This window comes from Sapajus apella, unplaced genomic scaffold (genome assembly GCF_009761245.1).
Source record: "Sapajus apella isolate SASKATOON/1434 unplaced genomic scaffold, GSC_monkey_1.0 scaffold134, whole genome shotgun sequence".
In the NCBI taxonomy this organism is placed as follows: Eukaryota; Metazoa; Chordata; class Mammalia; order Primates; family Cebidae; genus Sapajus; species Sapajus apella.
This window is the reverse complement of record NW_022437074.1, coordinates 3,703,097-3,723,199: the sequence shown is the minus strand read 5'-3', so window position 1 is coordinate 3,723,199 and position 20,103 is coordinate 3,703,097. Positions and strand designations below refer to the sequence as shown.

The 20,103-nt window shown below is 39.2% G+C and overlaps 1 protein-coding gene and 1 long non-coding RNA gene across 4 annotated transcripts in view; one reads left to right on the top strand and one right to left on the bottom strand.

Moving 5' to 3' along the window:
* Positions 1–17,840, top strand: part of SEPTIN10 (septin 10) — a 75,705-nt gene extending 57,865 nt beyond the window's left edge. The window contains exons 9-11 of one of the 2 annotated variants that reach the window (XM_032263008.1): positions 8,225–8,357; positions 14,616–14,803; positions 16,491–17,840. In XM_032263008.1, coding sequence (XP_032118899.1) covers positions 8,225–8,357; positions 14,616–14,803; positions 16,491–16,506 — 337 coding nt within the window. In that variant the 3' untranslated portion in view covers positions 16,507–17,840. The other variant, XM_032263007.1, reaches the window with a different exon arrangement.
* Positions 1,731–7,660, bottom strand: LOC116539841. 2 transcript variants are annotated; one of them, XR_004264215.1, is made up of 3 exons: positions 6,700–7,660; positions 5,659–5,840; positions 1,731–2,125 (listed from the first exon to the last, which is right to left on the bottom strand). It is a non-coding gene; the product is annotated as an uncharacterized LOC116539841 (long non-coding RNA). The 2 variants fall into 2 exon arrangements; XR_004264214.1 differs by lacking the exon at positions 1,731–2,125 and adding an exon at positions 3,707–3,745.
* Positions 17,841–20,103: the final 2,263 nt, after the last annotated feature.

The following is a 20,103-nucleotide window of genomic DNA, read 5'->3' as shown; positions in this document are numbered from 1 at the left end:
AGAGTTTAGGGATGTAGTTGGTGATCCAGAGGTTTTGGAAACATTACATTTAACCTGCTTATTAAATATTCAGGTGAAGAATTTGAGTAGATTATTAAAAACATGAATCTGGAGCTAGGGAGAAGTTAGGGCTGCGATAGTAATGTGGGAGTCAACAGTGAATACTACTGGGTAAAATCTTAAGTATTTTTTTAAAAGACTTTGCTAAATGCTGGCAATTGACTATTATTTCTCATGGAGTTTATGTTCTTGTAGGGGAGTTTGAAAATTAAGCACCTAATTGCATAGTACATTGTAGTTATGATATATACACTAAAGGAGCGGTAGACAGTATATAATGGGTGAGGGGTTCCAAATTTAAGCTGGAAAATTCAGAAAGACTTTGTTGAGGCATTGACTATTTTGAGCTGTAATAACTTGGAAAAATAGAGCAAGACATATCCAAAGGGCTGAAGGCAGAGAGAGAATGGTGTCTGTAAGACTCTGTAAGAATATCAGTACACCACACCACAGCAGGACAGATGAGGCAGGCCTGGGCTCGCGTGAGATGAGAGACAGGCAGCAGCTGTGGAGGCCCTGGGGAAGATTTTGATCATTGTCCTAAGAGGAAGGCAACGTCATTTTAGGAATAATATATTTGCATTTAAAAAATTATTCTTGTCTCTAATGTGAAGGAGGTATTGAAGGGGGGGTGTGCAGAGATGCTTAGGAGAGGCTAGTTCGGAGAGCATTTCTTGGACTAAAGTGAGATCAGTTAAAGAGCTGGACAGTTTTGAGAGATGATTAGAAGGTAAAATTGGAAGAACTTAGTGGTTGTTTGGATATAATAAAGTGAGAAAGCAGGAGGCTAGAAGAAGAATTCTAGTCTCCTGAATTTGTGTTGTCATGGCTAGGTGGATGGTTTCTGCATTCATCTAGATAGGTATGGCTGAAGGAGGACTAGCTTTTTTGTGTGAGGCAGCAGTGGTAGGCACAATGGAGGTCACAGTTTAGGACCTGTTGACTTTGAGTTTCCTCTGAAACAGTCAAGTGACAATGATAAGTAAGCACTTTGAGGTATCTTTCTGGAGGTCAGAGAAGGGCTGAGCCAAAGAAATACACTCAAGTCATGGGCATTTAAATGATTAATTGCAAGTCAGGGATAAGACTGTCTGTAGAGAGAAATCGAAAGAAAGTTTACTCGGAAACAGCCTTGAGTCACTTTAGTGTTTGTCAGCTGGAGGAGCAGATAGGAGAGCTTGAGAAGGGAGGAGGAGGAAAACCAGCAGTGTCACGTCTTAGAACTTGGCAGAGAGTATCAAGAAAGAGGGAGTGTGCTGCTCTGTTGAAGTTGACAGCCAGGTTTATGTTGCACAAGTACAGAGGTGCTTCCTTGACAGTTACTGGAGAATAACGAAGACCACTCTGTGTTCAGTTAAAAAAGGCAGTGGTGGCCGGGCGCGGTGGCTCAAGCCTGTAATCCCAGCACTTTGGGAGGCCGAGGCGGGTGGATCCACGAGGTCAAGAGATCGAGACCATCCTGGTCAACATGGTGAAACCCCGTCTCTACTAAAAATACAAAAAATTAGCTGGGCATGGTGGCGCGTGCCTGTAATCCCAGCTACTCAGGCGGCTGAGGCAGGAGAATTGCTTGAACCCAGGAGGCGGAGGTTGCGGTGAGCCGAGATTACGGCATTGCACTCCAGCCTGGGTAACAAGAGCGAAACTGCCCCCCCCCCCCAAAAAAAAAGGCAGTGGTTGGGAGGCTGCATAGGTCTGGACTTGCAGATTTGAAAGGAAGGCCTAGAACAGGTAGAAACCATTTTCTTTCTAGCTCTGGCAGTGGAATGAATGAACTGAAACCATTGCAAGCCTTTTTTGTTCACTGCTCACAATTCATAGTCCAGGGAAGGAATGTCTAGTAGGCCCAATGTAGATCATGTTCCCATCTTTTGTTTAGGAGTAGGTGTGAAACCTGATTAATTGCCAACAAGACTATTTTCTATGTGCGAGAGGTAGCCCCCCGAAAGGTAATCAGGATAATGGTACCAAGAGGAGAGAGCTCGATGATAGGCAGTCAAGAATCATAGATTGCCCATCACGTTCATTTACTGAGCATTTCTTCAGGTTGGGAAGCATCTGCTCACTGATCACACAAAGAAGGGAAAATTAGAAAGGAAAGTTCTTCAGCTTAGGTCAGGCCACAGACTAGGTGGGAGCAGTGACTAGAAGAAACTCACTAAGCTTAGATCAGGCTACAGAGTGAGTGGGAGCAGTGGCTCAGTATTGTCTTCCTAAGAGAGTAGACATTTCTTACTATATTTCTGGATCACTTGGGTAAAGTTGAGGCAAAATGTCTCTTCTGGTTATTTGTCATATGTGATTAAATGATTTGATAAGGCTTTTATAGCTTACTATAGTCTGATGTATTAGGAAGCTTTTATTTTTTATAGTTTCAAGAAGTTATATCTGGCCAGGTGCAGTAGCTCACACCGGCAATCCCAGCACTTTGGGAGGCCAAGGCAGTCGAGTCACCTGAGGTCAGGAGTTTAACACCAGCCTGGCCAATATGGTGAAACCCTGTCTCTACTAAAAATACAAAAATTAACTGGGTGTGGTGGTGGACACCTGTAATCCCAGCTACTTAGGAAGCTGAGGCAGGAGAATCACTTGAACCCAGGAGGCAGAGGTTGCAGTGAGCCAAGATCGCACCACTGCACTCTAGCCTGGGCAACAGAGCGAGACTCCATCTCAAAAAAAGTTGTATCTGTTTTCTGGGGAGTCTTTTCCCACTTAATTTGGTAGTTGCAATTTGGTTGGCATGTAAAAGCTATCCTTCAGTATTACATCTAGCGATATACACAAGTTACATGAACCTGTTGGGTGACTTTTATGTTGCTGTACTTTCTGGCCCTCTTTGTTGCCAGACCTTCCATTTGTTTTTCCAGTTAGATGTTTTTTTTTTTGGAGACCGAGTCTTGCTCTGTCACCGAGGCTGGAGTGCAGTGGCGCAATCTCAGCTCATTGCAACCTCCGTCTCCCAGGTTCAAGCAATTCTTCTGTCTGAGCCTCCCAAGTAGCTGGGACCACCGGCCCGTGTACCACGCCCAGCTAATTTTTTTTGTATTTTTAGTGGAGATGGGATTTCACCATATTGGCCATTCACTCCAGCCCTCGTGATCAGCCCCTCTTGGCCTCCTAAAGTGCTGGGATTACAGGTGTGAGCCACCACACCTGGCCTTATGTTTTATTGAAGAGGTATGCTGAGTCATAGTGGAAATCCTAATCCACCAGCACCAATCATGGGCTTGTCACGAGGTCCACGTAAATAGCATTATAGTTGTATAATTTAATTAACTGATCTTAACATTTTATATTAGTTATTTCAGCCATTGGAAACATGCCTTTATAAAACTCTTTAAGTCCGCAAGTTTAATAATTAAAGATTAATATAACTAATCTCTTTCCCACAGTTAATCATCTTTAATGTTTTAGCACAAAATCACTGTCATTGAAGTTTTGTGGAACCTATAGCTTTGAAAGGAAGATTTATGTGGTAGTTTAGGGTTGCTTAAGTGTTTGATGTAATTCTAGTAAAACTTCATGTCTTTGGAGCTCTCAAGAACTAAATAGATAACTTCTTCAAGTAGTTAGTCCACAGTAGACTTGGGTGACAGAGGCAGAGGATTGCTTGAGCCCAGGAAGTAGAGGCTACAGTGAGCTGTAATGCATCACTGCACTTTAGCCTGGATGACAGAGTGAGACCCTGTCTCAAAAAAAAAAAAAAAAAAATTATGACAGCAAGTTACTTTTATGCTAGAAAGGGGAATAGTATAGCAAGAAAAGTTTTCATTTGTATTTAATAAATCTGTGATAATAAACAATAATTGCATTAGATTTAGAATGCTAACTCTATAGACTATTCCCTTCCAGATCTGACTTTCTTGACCACCTTTTGAAAAATAGGACAAGTTTCTCTATTTGTAATTGGCCTTGTAAATTTACATTGTCAAAAGTTGGAAAGCAGCACAATAAGATACAAAATATGCAGGAGCAGTCTATCACTTTCTTCTGCTGAGATACCATGTTGGGGCAGTCTGATTTGTGATAGTTGGGAATATGGACTTTGGAACAAGTCTAATCTGGTTCAAATGCCAGCGTTTTACTTTTCAGCTATGTTTCTTTGGGCAGATTACTTTCCGTGCTTTAGTTTTCTTATTTAGAATGTCAGTGCTTGCTCTTCAGGGTTGCTGTGGGAATTAAATAGTGAACATAAAGGAGTCTAGAAGAGTACCTATGCAATAGCAAATATTCAATAAATGTTAGGTCTTTTCTCTTCATTAGGTAGGTGTATTTTCCTTGAACAATTCAAGTGCTTGTATAGATTAATGAAGCATTGTTTTAAAAAACTTACATTTGTTATCAATTCAAGATACCATTTTTACATCAAGCTTGTCTCTCTTTTTTTTTTTTTTTTGAGATGGAGTCTCTCTCTGTCACCCAGGCTGGAGTACAGTGGCACAGGGTGCGATCTTGGCTCATTGCAACCTCTGCCTCCTGGGTTAAAGCAATTCTCTGCCTCATCCTCCTGAGTAGCTGGGATTACAGGCCCATGCCACCATGCCTGGCTAATTTTTTGTATTTTTAGTAGAGATGGGGTTTCACCATCTTGGCGAGGCTGGTCTTGAGCTCCTGACCTCGTGATCCACCCACCTTGGCCTACCAAAGTGCTGGGATTACAGGCGTGAGCCATCGCGCCCAGCCCTCAAGCTTGTCTTTAGAGACTATGAGTCTGGTGTTGGACTAGTGAAATGTAGTGAGGTTTCTGAAGATGATGAAAGTAGCTGATAAATAGAGGGGCTTCTTTAAAAAAAAGATTAAAACAAACAAAAAAGCCTGGTACAAAGTAAAATGCCTCTTTGGGGTGTGAGACGTGGTGTTCAGGGTATTTTGCACTTTTTAAATCTCTGCTTTTAAGGAGCATATTCCTGCAGGTGTTTAGGATCTGTTCCTTTTTTTTTTTTTTTTTTTTTTTGAGACGGAGTCTCACTCTGTCACCCAGGCCAGAGTGCAGCGGCGCGATCTCAGCTCACTGCAACCTCCACCTCCCAGGTTCAAGCAATTCTCTTGCCTCAGCCTCCTGCGTAGCTGGAATTACAGGCGCATGCTACCGCACCCAGCTAATTTTTGTATTTTTAGTAGAGACAGAGTTTCAACATCTTGGCCAGGCTGGTCTTGAACTCCTGACCTCGTGATGCACCCGCCTCGACCTCCCAAAGTGCTGGGATTACAGGCATGAGCCCCCGCTCCCAGCTAGGATCTGTTCCTTCTTGGAACCCCTCCTGTGCATGCCTCACACTCACCTCTTAGCCATGGTAGCTGTTGTGCAGTATTTCTTACTCTGTGTTTCTTTGAACTTACAGAATTCTATACTTAAAAGCTTAATGTCTCCAGTTATAAAATTTAAGATTAATAAGATTCCTTAATTCATCGTATTTTGAAATTGATTGATTTTTATAAGCAATAGAAATTTCTCACTAATGCAGAAATTTATGTTCTCTGTCAAACCTTTGGGATAGTCTCATAGCAAGTCCAAATGCAAGGAAGGGCTCAGTGTTTCTGACATGTAGGAAGGCTTATTATACCTCCAAAATGCTACACATAGGAAAGGACAGCTACCTGTAGAGTTCCAGGATAGTCCTTTCCCTCCTGGTTATGCTGGTTAAATCTGCCTCCTCTTCCCAGAAGTTTCTGTTATTGAATGAACATTTATGAAGAAACTGAACTGTCTAGAGAGCTCTGCTGTATAGTCAGTTACAGAGATGAATAAGGATTCATTTTCTGTTCTCAAGATTTGTGACCTATGAGAAAGGAGAGACAGGCAGGATATAAATGCCATGGAAGTGCTTGGAAGGAACAGTTAATTCTAACTGGGGAGAGTGGGGAAGGCTTTACAGAGGAAGTTGCATGTGAATTTGCCCTTGAGGGACAGAGGATTAGCAGGGCAGCGTGGGGGTAGAAAGTGGACGGTGGCCACGAACTGAAGCCTGAAATGCCAGGTGTATTCTAGGAACAATGAATAGGTTGGTGTGGCTGGAACCTGAAGGTGTCGGAATTGTTTGGTGAGAAATGAATCTGGAAATGTATAATTAGGCCTGGTTATAAAGTTTCTTAAGTGCAATTTAAAGGGGGTGGAACCTTATTCCATAGATAGCATAACTTTAATGTGTTGAGAAAAGATAATGAGATCTGTGTTTTTGGTGGAAAATCTAGAGAGTGACAAGAAGAACAAAATGAAAGAAAGGAACTAGAAGCTCAGAGATGAATTAGGAGATTATTGCAAAAGTGAAGGCAGAAAATCACAAAGGTCAGGTTCGGCTGTAATCAGATATCTGTAGAAATGGAAAGAAGGTTATATTAAGAGACTTAGCTTCAGAAACTGAACTAACAGGCCTTGGTAATAAGATATGGAGATAGGGTAAGAGAAGAGTAAAAGGCGACTCATGATTTCAAGTTTCTACATATAGTGATTTCCAGTGAACAGAGGTTAAAAGAGGAACATGTTTGGGCTGAAATGAGGGCATTTCTTCTAAAGGATTTGCTGAAGCAGAGACTTCAGAACTCTAGTACTCCATATCAGTACTAACATGGGTGGCTTCATATCTCATGCTATAGGGAATTTCACATTTTGAGTTACCATGTATAAAAAGATACTGGTACCTGTTACATATATGGGGCCAAACATGAGATGTACAGCAGGTTCTTGAATAACGATGTTTTGTTCAGTGTCATTTTGTTATAACATTGATAAGAAAAATTGATTCCCAGTGAGGGCCACTGTCTGTGTGGAGTTGGCACATTCTCCCTGTATCTGCACAGGTTTTCTCTGGGTTCCCTGGATTTTACATCCCAAAGCTGTAAGTGTTAAGTTCATGGCGTGTCTAAATTGTCCTGGTCTGAGTTGAGTGTGGGTGGTGTGTGTGTGCCCTGCAATGGAATGGCATGCTGTCCAGGGTTGGTTCCTGCTTAGCTTCAAGGGTAGGCTCTAGCCACCCATGACCCTGAACTGGAGTAAGCGAGTTGGAGAATGAATGAATATATATTATTGCAACATATAAATTTATTAAATACAATAACTACACAAATATAGGACAACAAGCAATGCAGTGTGAAAGTGCTCAGTGAACCTGCCATATTTGTTATTGTTTGTTTTTGAACTGCATTGTGGTAGGAGGTGATGTTTACAATTTTCCCTTTGCAAACATTTATTCCGTGATTTCACCTCCACCACGATGACTACCATCACTCACGGATGCACCAAAAATTGGATAATTAATTGTCCTACTTATTTTTGTTAATTTTTCTTAAATGTGTATAAAGCTCACATTTATTTCAATCTTTAATATTAAAAGGGTTTTGAGTCTTTACTTAGACATTTGATGTTTTTGTGACCAGAAATATGCCATAGGAACTTAATTCTTATTTATATCAATTACTCTATGGTAAAAATTGGTTTAAATTATACATTGCTTCACTTAAAGTTGCAGTTTTCAAGAACCTATTGGTGGCATTAAGTGAGCACTTGTATTTTTGCAAGTTTATTATATCACTTTTTTTTTTTTTTTTGGAGATTGAGTCTCGCTCTGTCACCCAGGCTGGAGTGCAGTGGTGCGATCTTGGCTCACTGCAACTTCCACTTCCTGGGCTCAAACAATTCTTCTGCCTCAACCTCTCATGTAGCTGGAACTGCAGGTGCACGCCACCACACCTGACTAATTTTTAGTAGAGACAGGGTTTCACCATGTTGGACAGGCTGGTCTTAAACTCCTGACCTCAGGTGATCCGCCCACCTCAGCCTCCCAAAGTGCTGGGATTATAGGCATGAGCCACCATGCCCGGCCAATTATATCACTTGGTTGTTTTGAGACATAGTCTCGCTCTCTTGCCCTGGCTGCAGGGCAATGGCGTGATCTTGGCTACTGCACCCTCTGCCTCCCGGGTTCAAGTGATTCTCCCACCTCAGTCTCCCAAGTAGCTGGGATTACAGGCATCTGCCATCATGCTGGGCTAATTTTTGTGTTTTTGTAGAGATGGGGTTTGACCATCTTGGCCAGGCTGGTTTTGAACTCCTAACCTTAGGTGATCCGCCTGCCTCACCTTCCTAAGTCTTGGTATTACAGGCGTGAGCCACCACACTTGGCCTATGTAATTTTTTAACAGAAGAGTAACACAAATAACTTTTTAGTCTTCAAGAGACCTATGAAGCCAAAAGACATGAGTTTCATGGTGAACGTCAGAGGAAGGAAGAAGAAATGAAGCAGATGTTTGTGCAGCGAGTAAAGGAGAAAGAAGCCATATTGAAAGAAGCTGAGAGAGAGGCAAGTATGCTGGTTTGATGTGATTTGCATTTATTTTTTAGATGTCCTATTAATCTGGAGAATTTATTCCAAGAATTTACTTGAAATACTTTTGTAGGCAACTTGTTCTTTAAAATGTAGCTTTTCCAACACATAGTCTTTGAATATTGACTTAAAAATGATAGTCTGAAATTAAATGAAAACTTTGGCCTTCTTTTTTTTAAGCAGTACATTTATGGAGTGACTAATCGTTGAAATTCTTACAATGAACTGGAAGCTGTAGCAGCTGCCTTCTTGGGTGCAGGCATTTTTCTTTTGTGGAATCCATGAATCTATGGTGTACAATTTTTAGGTGCCTTATTCAACCAGTCCCAGTGGTAGTTTGTCTTTGTTAGTGCCAAGGCTAAAAGAAGAAACACTACTGGATGTTTTCTTGTGCCTGGCAGGGTAAGCCACATTTGCCACAGGCCAACGTCTGAAGATAGTGGGCATCATAGCCACAGTGGCAACACAGTGTATGCATCTTACTGCGATGCCTTTCAAATGATGACCTTCCCTTTGTCATCTCACCCCTGTGACTGAGACCAAAGATAATTTTGGCCTTTTGAACAAATGTTCTTCCCTTTCCCTTTAGAAATGGTTTATCAAGGACTTGTAGTGGACTAAGTTACTAAGAAATATTTTAACCATGAGCCATAAACGTTTTTATTGTGCCTTAATAAAGCCTTTTTTGAGTGTTGCTGGGGTGGCTGTTTGCCCTGAAATGGATATCTGTGAAGGCTGTGATGTAGATTTACTTCCCTTTTGAACTCAGTCTCTCAGGGTGCCGTTAGATGGTCTAAATCAGTGGTCCCCAACATTTTTGGCACCAGGGACCAGTTTCATGGAAGACAGTTTTTCCATGGACCATGGGAGATGGTTTCAGGATGAAACTGTTCTACCTCAGATCATCAGGCATTTGATTGTCATAAGGAGTGCACAACCTAGATCCCTCCCATGTGCAGTTCACAATAGAGTTTGCGCTCCTATGGGAATCTGATGCCACTACTGATCTGACAGGAGGCGGAACTCAGGTAGTTATGCTTGTTTGCCTGCCCCTCACCTCATGCTATACAGCCGAGTTCCTAACAGGCTATTGACCAGTACTGGCCCACGGCCTGCGGTTGAGGACCCCTGGTCTAGATGACCGTAGCCCTGGCACCAAAAATTCACCACTGAACTTGCATAGTTTTGTTTGCTTCTAGTTCTCAAGCAGCAATTTAGGTTTTGAGTAAAGCTATTTTCTTGAAAATACACAATTTCTTGAAGAGTCAATCTGTAATCCAATTGTGCTAGTTTATTATTTCAAGTACATTTATATTGCTATGTAAATGAACCCTGCAGGAAATGGTTTTGTAAAAGTAATAGTTTACTAATTTATTTATAATTTGAATTTTGATGTTCTGTTTGGAAAAAGTTCAAACAACAGAAAAGTGAAAGTATAGGATACCTGTGTTCTTCCCTTTACCTAAGAAAATAGGAATATCATAATCTCACCCAATCTTCAGTCCTTATTCAGATTTCCCCAATTGCCCCAAGATTGGCTTTCGTTCCTTTTTGTTTGGTGATTTTTCTGTTTTTGTTTTTGAACCAGGATGCAATCACAGATCGCATATTGCACGTGGATATTATGTTTGTTTAGTTTCTTCTCTTTTATTCAGAAGTTTCTCTCTTATATAGCATGATTCTTAGTTTTACCAATTCACTAATAAAAAGATACCACTCAAAACATTATTTAATTCTATATTAAAGGACTGTTATTTAAAATGCCCTTGCCAGTATTATTGTGAAACAAATATCCCTTAATTTATCTTTTGTATAAATCTAGATTTTTATATGTAGCTTAGTAAAATGCTGTGTACTTAGATAAGGGTGTGTGAACATTAGATGATTAGAGTGGGGAGATGCACAGAACAAATGATGTCTCCAAACATCGTTGACGTGCTGTCTTTCCTATACCTTTATTGACAAAATTCTAGAAGAACTAATGAGGCATCCTACATGTGACACACCAATTTCCCATATGCCTTCCCCCACTACAAGAAAAAGTACATAGTTTATATTTATCCCTCAAGTGACATGACCATCATTAAGGTATTATTTCTTCTCAATATGATATGTCAGTCTGTATCTTGGGATAACTTTTTCATTTAACATTTATACCCCTTGTATTTTCAAAAAGTAATTTACAATTTCTCAGTAATTTACAATTTTAAACTGCAGCTGCATTATTACAACCATGAACACGAGGAGAACAGGAGCCTTATAATACCGGGTATGAAGAAGGGACTTGCACGGAGGGTAGCTGAGAGTCCTGCATCGAGGGAATTTTTAAGTGAACACGAAGACTGGGCTGTAACTTCTAGGCAGGCCGGGCAGAAGGGACCACACAGAGCTTAGATGGAAGTCATCTGCTAGCTCAGCAGAGAAGTATTTTCCTTAGCATTTATTTCTAATTTCTAAAAATGGGGCTGGGTATGGTGGCTCATGCCTATAATCCTAGCACTTTGGGATGCCTAAGTGGGTGGATTACTTGAGATCAGGAGTTCAAGACCAGCCTGGCCAATATAGTGAAACCCATCCCTACTAAAAATACAAAATTTAGCCAGGTGTAGTGGCATGTGCCTGTAATCCCAGCTACTCAGGAGGCTGAGGCAGGAGAATCGCTTGAACCCAGGAGGCAGAGGTTGCAGTGAGCCAAGATTGTGCCACCACACTCCAGCCTGGGCAACAGAGTGAGACTGTCTCAAAAAAAAAAAAAAAAAAAAAAAAAGTGTGGGGGGGAATGCTTTTAAAAGGATCCTTGAGTAACAGAATGTGTAGTATCCTTAAAAATGGTGTTTACAAAAGATACGCGTTGTACGGTAGTCCCCCCTTATTCTCAGTTTCTTTCTGAGGTTTCAGTTACCGGTGGTCAACCATGGTCTGAAAATATTACAATAAGATATTTTGAGAGAGAGAGAGAAAGAGACCACATTCACGTAACTTTTATTACATGTATTGTTATAATAGTTCTATGTTATTGTTGTTGTCAGTTTCTTACTGTGCCTTAACTTTACCATAGGTGTCTGTATATAGGAAAAAACATAGGGTACAGCACTACCTGTGGTTTCAGCTGTTCTCCCAGAGTCTTGGAACATATTTCCCAAGGAAAAGGGCGGACTATTGTACCATATTGATGGCTTAATCTTAAGAGAATTGGTGACTATCAATAGCACAGAAGATCCCTTGTTTTTAATTTTTTGAGAATTTGAAAATATATTTGAATTAACTGCCTGTTGTAGTGAATAATGGAACCATGCATGAATGCTTCATGTATATGGAATAGATTGTTGGTAGCCAAAGCTTGAAATGCCATGCAGTGTGAATAATAGTCCTGCCCCACCCCCCGTTGTTTAATGTTTTCCTCTTTGTATTTTTCCTGGAATTTTTTAGTCAACCTCATGAATGATGTATGAAGTGCCCTGTGACCTTTCGAGGTATTTTAGTGTGCATATGAGGTATGCAACCTCCATTTGAGTAACCAGAGAACTATCTCTATTCATGTGATAGAAACCTTCCCCTACTGCTTCCTTTCCAGACTTTGCCCTGCTCCTGCTGCTATCCCACATCCTGGGTGCACACATGTTCAGAGAGCTCTCTGTTTGTGCCACTGATTTGAATGACAGCTGGGGAGCCTGCCTCTTTAAACACACACACATACCTAATATGTAACTTTTTTAAAAGCAAGAATCATTTAAAAAAGCAAATACTAAGGAACTGATGCTTCTCTGAAAAGGTATCCTCTGGAATAAAAGCTTCTTAGGTTAGAAGGGCCTTAATCATCTGTTTCAGCCTTGTTTCCATTTGAATACTTTTCCTGTCAGGTGCTCACTGGCTCACAGGACAACCTATTCCATATTTGGAACATAACAGTTTTATTAGAACGGAGTTGAGCTCCCTGGTTTCTTCCCTCAGTCTCTGATTTTCAGTGAAATATTTCCTCAACTATTATATATCATCTTTTTCTAGACACCAAGTCCTGCTTTGTTTGCATGAATGCTAGGTTGCTACCCAGAACTAAAATGTTAATCTCAGATTTACCTAACCAGACCAGAGGACCAAAAACAAGGTTATCTTTTAAAATGTAGATTCTAGACACTGTGGTTGTGTTGTTAGAAGGCACAGCACACAGCTGATTCATATGGAGCTAACACTGATTCACATGGAGCTGACCTGACACCCTAGATTTTTTTGGTGAGGGTAAGCCACAATTAAACCAGCTCTACCTACATTCTTCCTTGGACCGTGTCTCTTTGAACTTGCATTCAGAACTTCACATAACGTTCATCTGTATTTCTTCTCATTACTAGTTAGTCTACATCTTTTAGAATTCTTTCATGAGCAGCATTGTGTGCTGCTCTAGGGGTATAAAAATGAGAAAGATGTAGTTCCTAAGTAATCCTCCGGGAGACATTGCTCCCACAGTTACCCAGCACATGTGTGCTAAGGGTTTCTCTTTTGCAGCTGTAACAGAGCAAAGCACACAGAAAGAACTACCCATGGTGGCGGCTGGAGCAAGCTGAGATTTCTATTTTTTGTTAATAACAATGGATAATATTTATTGAGTGTTTCCTCAATGCCAGCCATCATGGTAAAAATACTAAATAGATTTTTTCTTTTGGTATATCCCAGTTTTTTTAAAGCTTCCTTTTTATTTTTAAGTTTCCAGAGTTTTACATGAATGCCCTTCATTACTTTGAGACATATGCCTTCTATAATCCATATAGGGCATTGCTTAAATTGTGCAGCGAAATAAAGTAAAAGACCTGCCTGCCCCTAAGTTGACATCCAAGGTGAACATTGCTCCCTTTTTATGGTTTATCAAGGTGATTTTCAGCCCCAAGGAGATGAAAAGTACTGAATTGTGTCCTTTAAATATTTTTTCTTCTGCTTTTTTTGCTTAAATCTCTTGATGTAATCTTATGAACTTTTGTGAAACTCATTTAACAGTTGTATAGGGGAAGAATAACCCCTGTAGGTTCTTAATTGGAATAACTCCTTTCTCAGATTAACAAAAGAAAAACAAACAGTTTATTAGCATGTATATTTCACATATACATGGGAGATACAGTCAGTAATAGTTCTCAAAGAGGCATCTGCATCCTGCCTTCTATAGCATCTTCAACAAAGAACAGTTAAATTTTAGAGAAATGACAAGACAAAGGAAAAGGACTTGGAGTCTCTCGGGGTAGCAACTTGGAGGAAGGCACATAGCTGGCAGATGGAGGCTAGTCAGTAAAGCTAGTTAATGTAGATCTGTCTGGCACCAGTCTCCAGTCCCAAAAGGGTCTGAAGTTGTCTTTGGTGGTTAACCTTTGTGCTCTCTGGTTGGGGTAGGGAGCTGGATACCTTTTCTTTGTACATCTATATCCTGCCTTTAGGCACCTAAAGGGAGGTCAGAGAGCTTTTCTGTGTCTGCTGCTTCTTGGTTGCCCTCAGCTCAACAGTCCTGCACATTCTGCTCTCCCAAAGCTTTATTAAATCTATTTAGCATTAATTTATTCTTTGATTTTATCTTTATTGGATACTTAGGCTATTTTTTTTTCCTATTGTAGTATACATTGTACTCCAATGAGTATTTTTATGTGTAAAGCTTTCTCTGAATTTAGGGTTTTTTAAAGCCTAGATTTCAAGACATTGAAAGACTATGGAAAAATATAATACAGTTTTAACGTTCTTGACATAGTTGACAGTTGACACTTGCTTTCCAGTGATGTTTACCAGTGCAATTTTACAGTAACTGTTTACTGCACATATTTTATTTGGAAAATAGTGTTGCTGTTTTTTTCCTTTCTGGTAATTTCCTTCTATATTTTGCATCTGTTACTTTTATTGAGCATGGACTTGAGAGACTTTAAGAGGTTTTGTGGGGAAAATATACAGTGAGAAAATAAAAACTAGGAAAATGTCACGTTTTTAAAACAGTTTTGTTTAAAGACTATGATATTTATTATATTTGGTTTAAGCATTTTTTTTTTTTTTTTTGCATGGGAACTCATTTAAAATAAAACTTACCAAGGGAATTCCATATGTAAACTTTTCCTTGAAGCATGAACTATTGAGACTTTAGGAAGATTTGGAGATAACTGTAGGTTACTGTGTATTGCGCCATGGGGTCCACTTTTGTGTTGTTGAGCGGCAGAGCATTTCTCTGCTGCCACGCTGTGTCAGTGGTGGGGATTGCACTTCTGTTTCCAGCTACAGGCCAAGTTTGAGCACCTTAAGAGACTTCACCAAGAAGAGAGACTGAAGCTTGAAGAAAAGAGAAGACTTTTGGAAGAAGAAATAATTGCTTTCTCTAAAAAGAAAGCTACCTCCGAGATATTCCACAACCAGCCCTTTCTAGCAACAGGCAGCAATCTGAGGAAGGACAAGGACCGTAAGAAGTAAGAGGCCTAGTCACCCTCCCTGGCAGCCCTGCTTGCACTTGTCACATTGCCCTGTCGGATCTTCCTTGTGCTTCTTACTTCTGCTTCCTTATGCTTTGTCTGCCCCCCACAACTAAATATCAGCTCCTGAAGTGGGAAGACCTTGTCCCTCTTGTTCACTGCTGTTTTCCCAGCATCTAGAACAGCACCTGGCACATGTTATGTGTTCAGTGAGTATTTGCTAAAATGAATGAATGAATGAACAAAATAGAAAATCATCACAGTGTAAAAAGGATCAGTTAGCTGAAGGGGAAATGGTTGCTCTTATTTAATAGCCCAGCCATGGCCCTAGTACACAGCTAATGGCCACTGACCTGCCATGAGTTATTTTGAATTTCATGTCTAAATGAAGCTGTGCCCTTTGTTGGGGAATTACAGACATAAAATAGTATTTTACTAAACTAATTATTAGGTTCGATTTTTTAGAACAAATTCTACTGATACTGATTTTGTGAGAATTTTTATTTTAATAAGGGAACAAAGCTGTCGATTCGAACTCCTGTGCGTTGATGTCAGAGCTTGTGAAACCAATGGTGGACGTAAAGATGCAGAGAAAGGTAGAGAGGGCCACAGTGCAAGGGGGCGGCCATGAGTAGCATGTGGATGATAATCACAAGGCGTGTAGGTTTGGGGTATGTGTTAAAATCAGTTACTCAAGTTTTAGAAAATAAGTTTATTTTTCCTTTTTGATAATTTCCTTCTGTACTTTATGTCCCTTGTTTTATTTCTTCCACTTAAGATGTCCCTGTCAGTTTACTTATTTGGCTGTTGAGGAAATTCATCATGCCTTGTTCTGTTCAGAATGCTCATCTGTGGGACTCTGCCTCAGTTTGCTGTAGCTGCCTCTGTGTTAGCAGCATCCTCTGCTCCCATGTTCCCTTCTATTTCAGACCCATTTTCAGAATATTGCAACTCAACTTTAAAATAAGAGGACATAACCTTGGCTCATGGTGGCTTTCAAGTTTTTATATATAGAGAAGTAAATCCACAGGACTTTGGCAGATTTTATTGGCCTATATACTTTACAGGTATTTTTGGAAAAAAGGAATTCTCATGTATGATCTTTTAACGTAAGCTCTCCAAGAGCATGGATCTTTATCTTGTTTATTGATATAGTCATCCCCAGAGCCTAGAACAGTGTCTGCTACATAGCAGGCATGCAATTTTTTGTTAAAGAATAAATATAATAGTAGTATAAAAGCTATATTTTATTCAAGCATTGAATTTTGAAAGATAAGCTATACAGTTATTACTGCTTTTCAACCTGCTTTGGATTTTAAAGCTAATGGATCTTTTATTAATATATTTTTTTCTTCATCTTAACCCAGTGTTACTAAAATTAGATTTCCCATTTTTTTCTCATATATGAAAGATAAATTACATTTACCTTGTAAAAATTATCACCCTACTCCACTTGAGAACCCTGCTGTTTGCAAAATCAGGACCAAGCCCATATTTTTTGAGAGCTCTTCTAGAAGAATTTATCTTCAAGAAAATATGGCTTGGTGTTTTTGGTTTTTTTTTTCTTTTTCAAAGTCCTGTAGCTAGATATCCTATAATATATTAGATGCATATTTGCTAATTTTTACTTCTTGAATGTTTTTTTAAAAAATTGTACCAATTAAAAGATTCTTTTTTTTTCCAGCTCCAATTTTTTGTAAAACAGAAGTTCCAGAGCACAGAAGGTCATCATCACAAGCAAACTTTATTAAAAAAAAAACCAACTAGAAGTATGCTTTGATTTTGTTGTTTTTATTTGCTTTATCACTTCATCTATATTTGGTGAACGGCCACAGTTACTGATATTTATGGAAAAGTACCTTCAAGCACAAGGTCAATATGTAAGCCAGAGTGAATGATATTATAAGTTGAGCATCTCTAATTAAAAAATCTGAAATCCAAAAGCTTCAAAATCTAAATCTTTTTGAGCACTGACTTGACCCCACGAGTGGAAAATTCCCCACCTGACACCTTTGCTTTCTGATGGTTCAATTTAAACAGATTTTGTTTCTTGCACAAAATTACTAAAAATGTTGTATAAATTACTTTCAGGCTATATGTATAAGGTGTATGTGAAACATAAATGAATTATGTAATTAGAGCCAGGTCCCATTGTGTATATGCAGATATTCTAGAATCTGAAATCCGAAACATTTCTGGTGGCTAGCATTTTGGATAAGGGATACTTAGCTTGTACCTATATATTCATATATATTCATTGTTAGAAATTTTTAGGTTGCTGTTTTGTGATGACTAAATCTTTTCTGTTGCTACCAAGCTATTGTCACTGCAGTGCATTATACCAAAGAGCACGGTGTCAGTGCCATTGAAAATACAGAACCCATTCATATCGGGGCTATCTGATTGCATTTATAGTCCTAGATGAACCTTTTTTATATATACTAAAAATTTGGGGGAATATGTTTTGGGATCTATTATAGAGCTAAAACTCTAACCTCTTAATAGTTTTATAGAACTAAAATTTTTGATACAGTTACCCTATTGGTGATATGATCTTAAGCTTTTGTGTCAAATTATTTAACATGATGACTTCATGCTTCAGGATGCCTTATTGTGGCTGATGTATTACTGTGGTGAAACAAAATATCTTTAAAAGTTAAAACATCCAGCTATATAAACTTTTTCTAATGAGAAAGTACCTTTGAACATGGGTGTATCACAGTTTTCGTTAGGAAAATATTTCATTACGTACTTGTTTAAACTCTGCCTTCCAGGGGAAAAATAATAAGGTTGAATCATTTTGTTAAAAATATTTTTTAAGAAAATATGAACATCTGAATATTAAAGATATAAAAATGCAGATAATTCATATTTTATGTGATGTTTGCATTCAGTGCCTTACTATTCTCAACACTAATGATTTCTAACATTTCTTAACATTCGTAGATAAATTTTCATTTTTTGTACTTGAATATTCTAAATAAAGCTGACATTTACTCTTGACAAATAAAACATATCTATATATTTACTAAAATGTGTTTAATTTTCCTTTTTGAAAACTCATTTTAAAGGCAATTACATTTTTTAATTATTTTGAAGATGAGGTATTTTATGAGTATTTTCAGACAAAACATATTAGTCTGTGTCAGATTGTGAGCAATCATAAAGTCATCTAAGTTGTAAATAAAGCCTTGCATAGCACAATTTATCTGTACACGTTAAATTTTATTTTTGCATTTGAAATGCACAAATGTCAGTCTTTTAAAACTTCAGTAAATTAAATTAAACGTGTCACAGAACAAGCTCAGAAGTTTCTTCTCAAGATCAGTGACACCCAGGTTCTGGTAGGCGGGGAGTCCTGGATGGTAGGCAACCTGAGGTACAAAGCCAGGCCAGCGCAACGGTACTTAGTGCCAGCTGAGCAGGCTACTCACAGAGGGGCTTGGTGACACTGTGGGAGTGTTTGTTATATATGTGGCTATATTTGACCACACTGTTTATAAAGCAGCTTTCCTTGACTCTGAAGAATGTATTTTGAAGTGTGAGATGGGTTGTTGGAATGGTAAACAGTTACTCAAGTTTTAGTTGAAAATAACTTAATGGAAACCTGCCGAAGACTCTGGACTTAACAGGAGGGCTGTCATTTTGCACTGCTGATGACTGCTGTGAGAAAGCCTCACTCCTGCTTCAACCACAATGTGAATTTTTAATGTATTTCATATATTTGGGTTCCATGTAAGATTTTATTTTCAAAGTTGGACAACCAAGAAAAAAAATTAACAATGACTTCTTATTACAAAGCTAATTTATTATCAGGCACAAGATTAGAAAATGAATTATCCACTGATGCTTAAATTAATCTCCTGGGAATAAAATAAAGCTAGTCATGTTTTGTTGAAAAATTTTTCCTATTAAGCTTATGAAACAATTGCCTCTAACAGTTATTAATCCTGGTATGTACTCCCTCTGACTTTTAAAGCTCTTTGGCATAGACTAGGATTTGAGCTTCAAAGCAACACAAGGAAAAAGCGTTACCGGGATTATTATCACCATATTGTGAATGAACTCAGTATAGGCCCCACGTTCGTATTGGGCCTGGAAATGGGGACACAACGTGATTCGGGCCATCCATGCATCGTGGAATAGCCGGAGCAGGTTGGACAGGCAAGCGGGTTTGGAGCAGGGCACTCTCAGGGTGTCTGTCTCCTCACAGAGCACAAGGACCCATCGAAGGAAGTGACTGGTCCTGAGAGACTGGAGCAACTTGTCCAGTGAATGAAAGAAGAAGGCAGACCCAGTACAAGGCACAGCATGTTGTATGCACTGGGAAGTAGTTGAGCACTGTCAGTACCAGGGAGGAGTGGGGCTCTAGTAAGGGTCAGGTTTCAGAAGCAGGTAAGGACTGGGTCAGGAAAGTTTGTAAGCGCTATCTGGCAGGCAGTGGGAGCCATTGAAAGGTTTGGCCTCATAAAGTTAGGTGTTCTCCAGTGTTTATGGGAAGGAGATATTGGCAGACAGGGGAGCTGGGCCAGGGGCAGGCCAACCCTTTAGAGAGATATAATGGACTCACCTAAGGAGTGTTTAAACAATACTCATGTAGAAAGGAATGTATAGTAATGAAAATGGTAGCCGTATGGATAAATCCAAATGAATAGTCTGTATAAAATAATGATAACGTCTTATGGACTTGAAAATACATAGTGAATTAAATTATGAGAAAATAATGGCATAAAAATTGGGGATGGGGTAAATCGAGGGGTCTCAGGTTCTTGCATTAACTGGGAAATGATGAGGAGTCCCAGTCACAGGTAAGTCACAATTGCTTCTCGCCATCTCTAGGGTAACCATACAACATGGTGATGTAACTTCCAGACTAATAGGAAAACTGGTTTTAAAATGCTGATACAGAAGAAAGTGAGAAGCTACAGGAAATAGCACAGGTATGACAACCAGAACACATATAATATGGTAGATTTAGACCCACATATATCAGTAAGTACCTAGATTACATGATCTTAAGTTTTTTTAGATAAGTTTCCTAAAAAGGCAGCTATATGTAGTTTACAAGAGAACAGTCTAGAACTTTGCTTTTATAGACCAGAGAAAGGTTAAAAGAAGATGGGAATAGATATATTATTCAAATTTTAATGAAAAGCTAATGTGTAGCTGTTTTGTTTTGTATTGAGACAGTCTTGCGCTATTGCTCAAGTTGTTGTGCAGCAGTGGCGCAGTCATAGCTCACTGCAGCCTAAACTCCTGGGCTCCAGCAATCCTGCTGTCTTAGGCACATCACCATG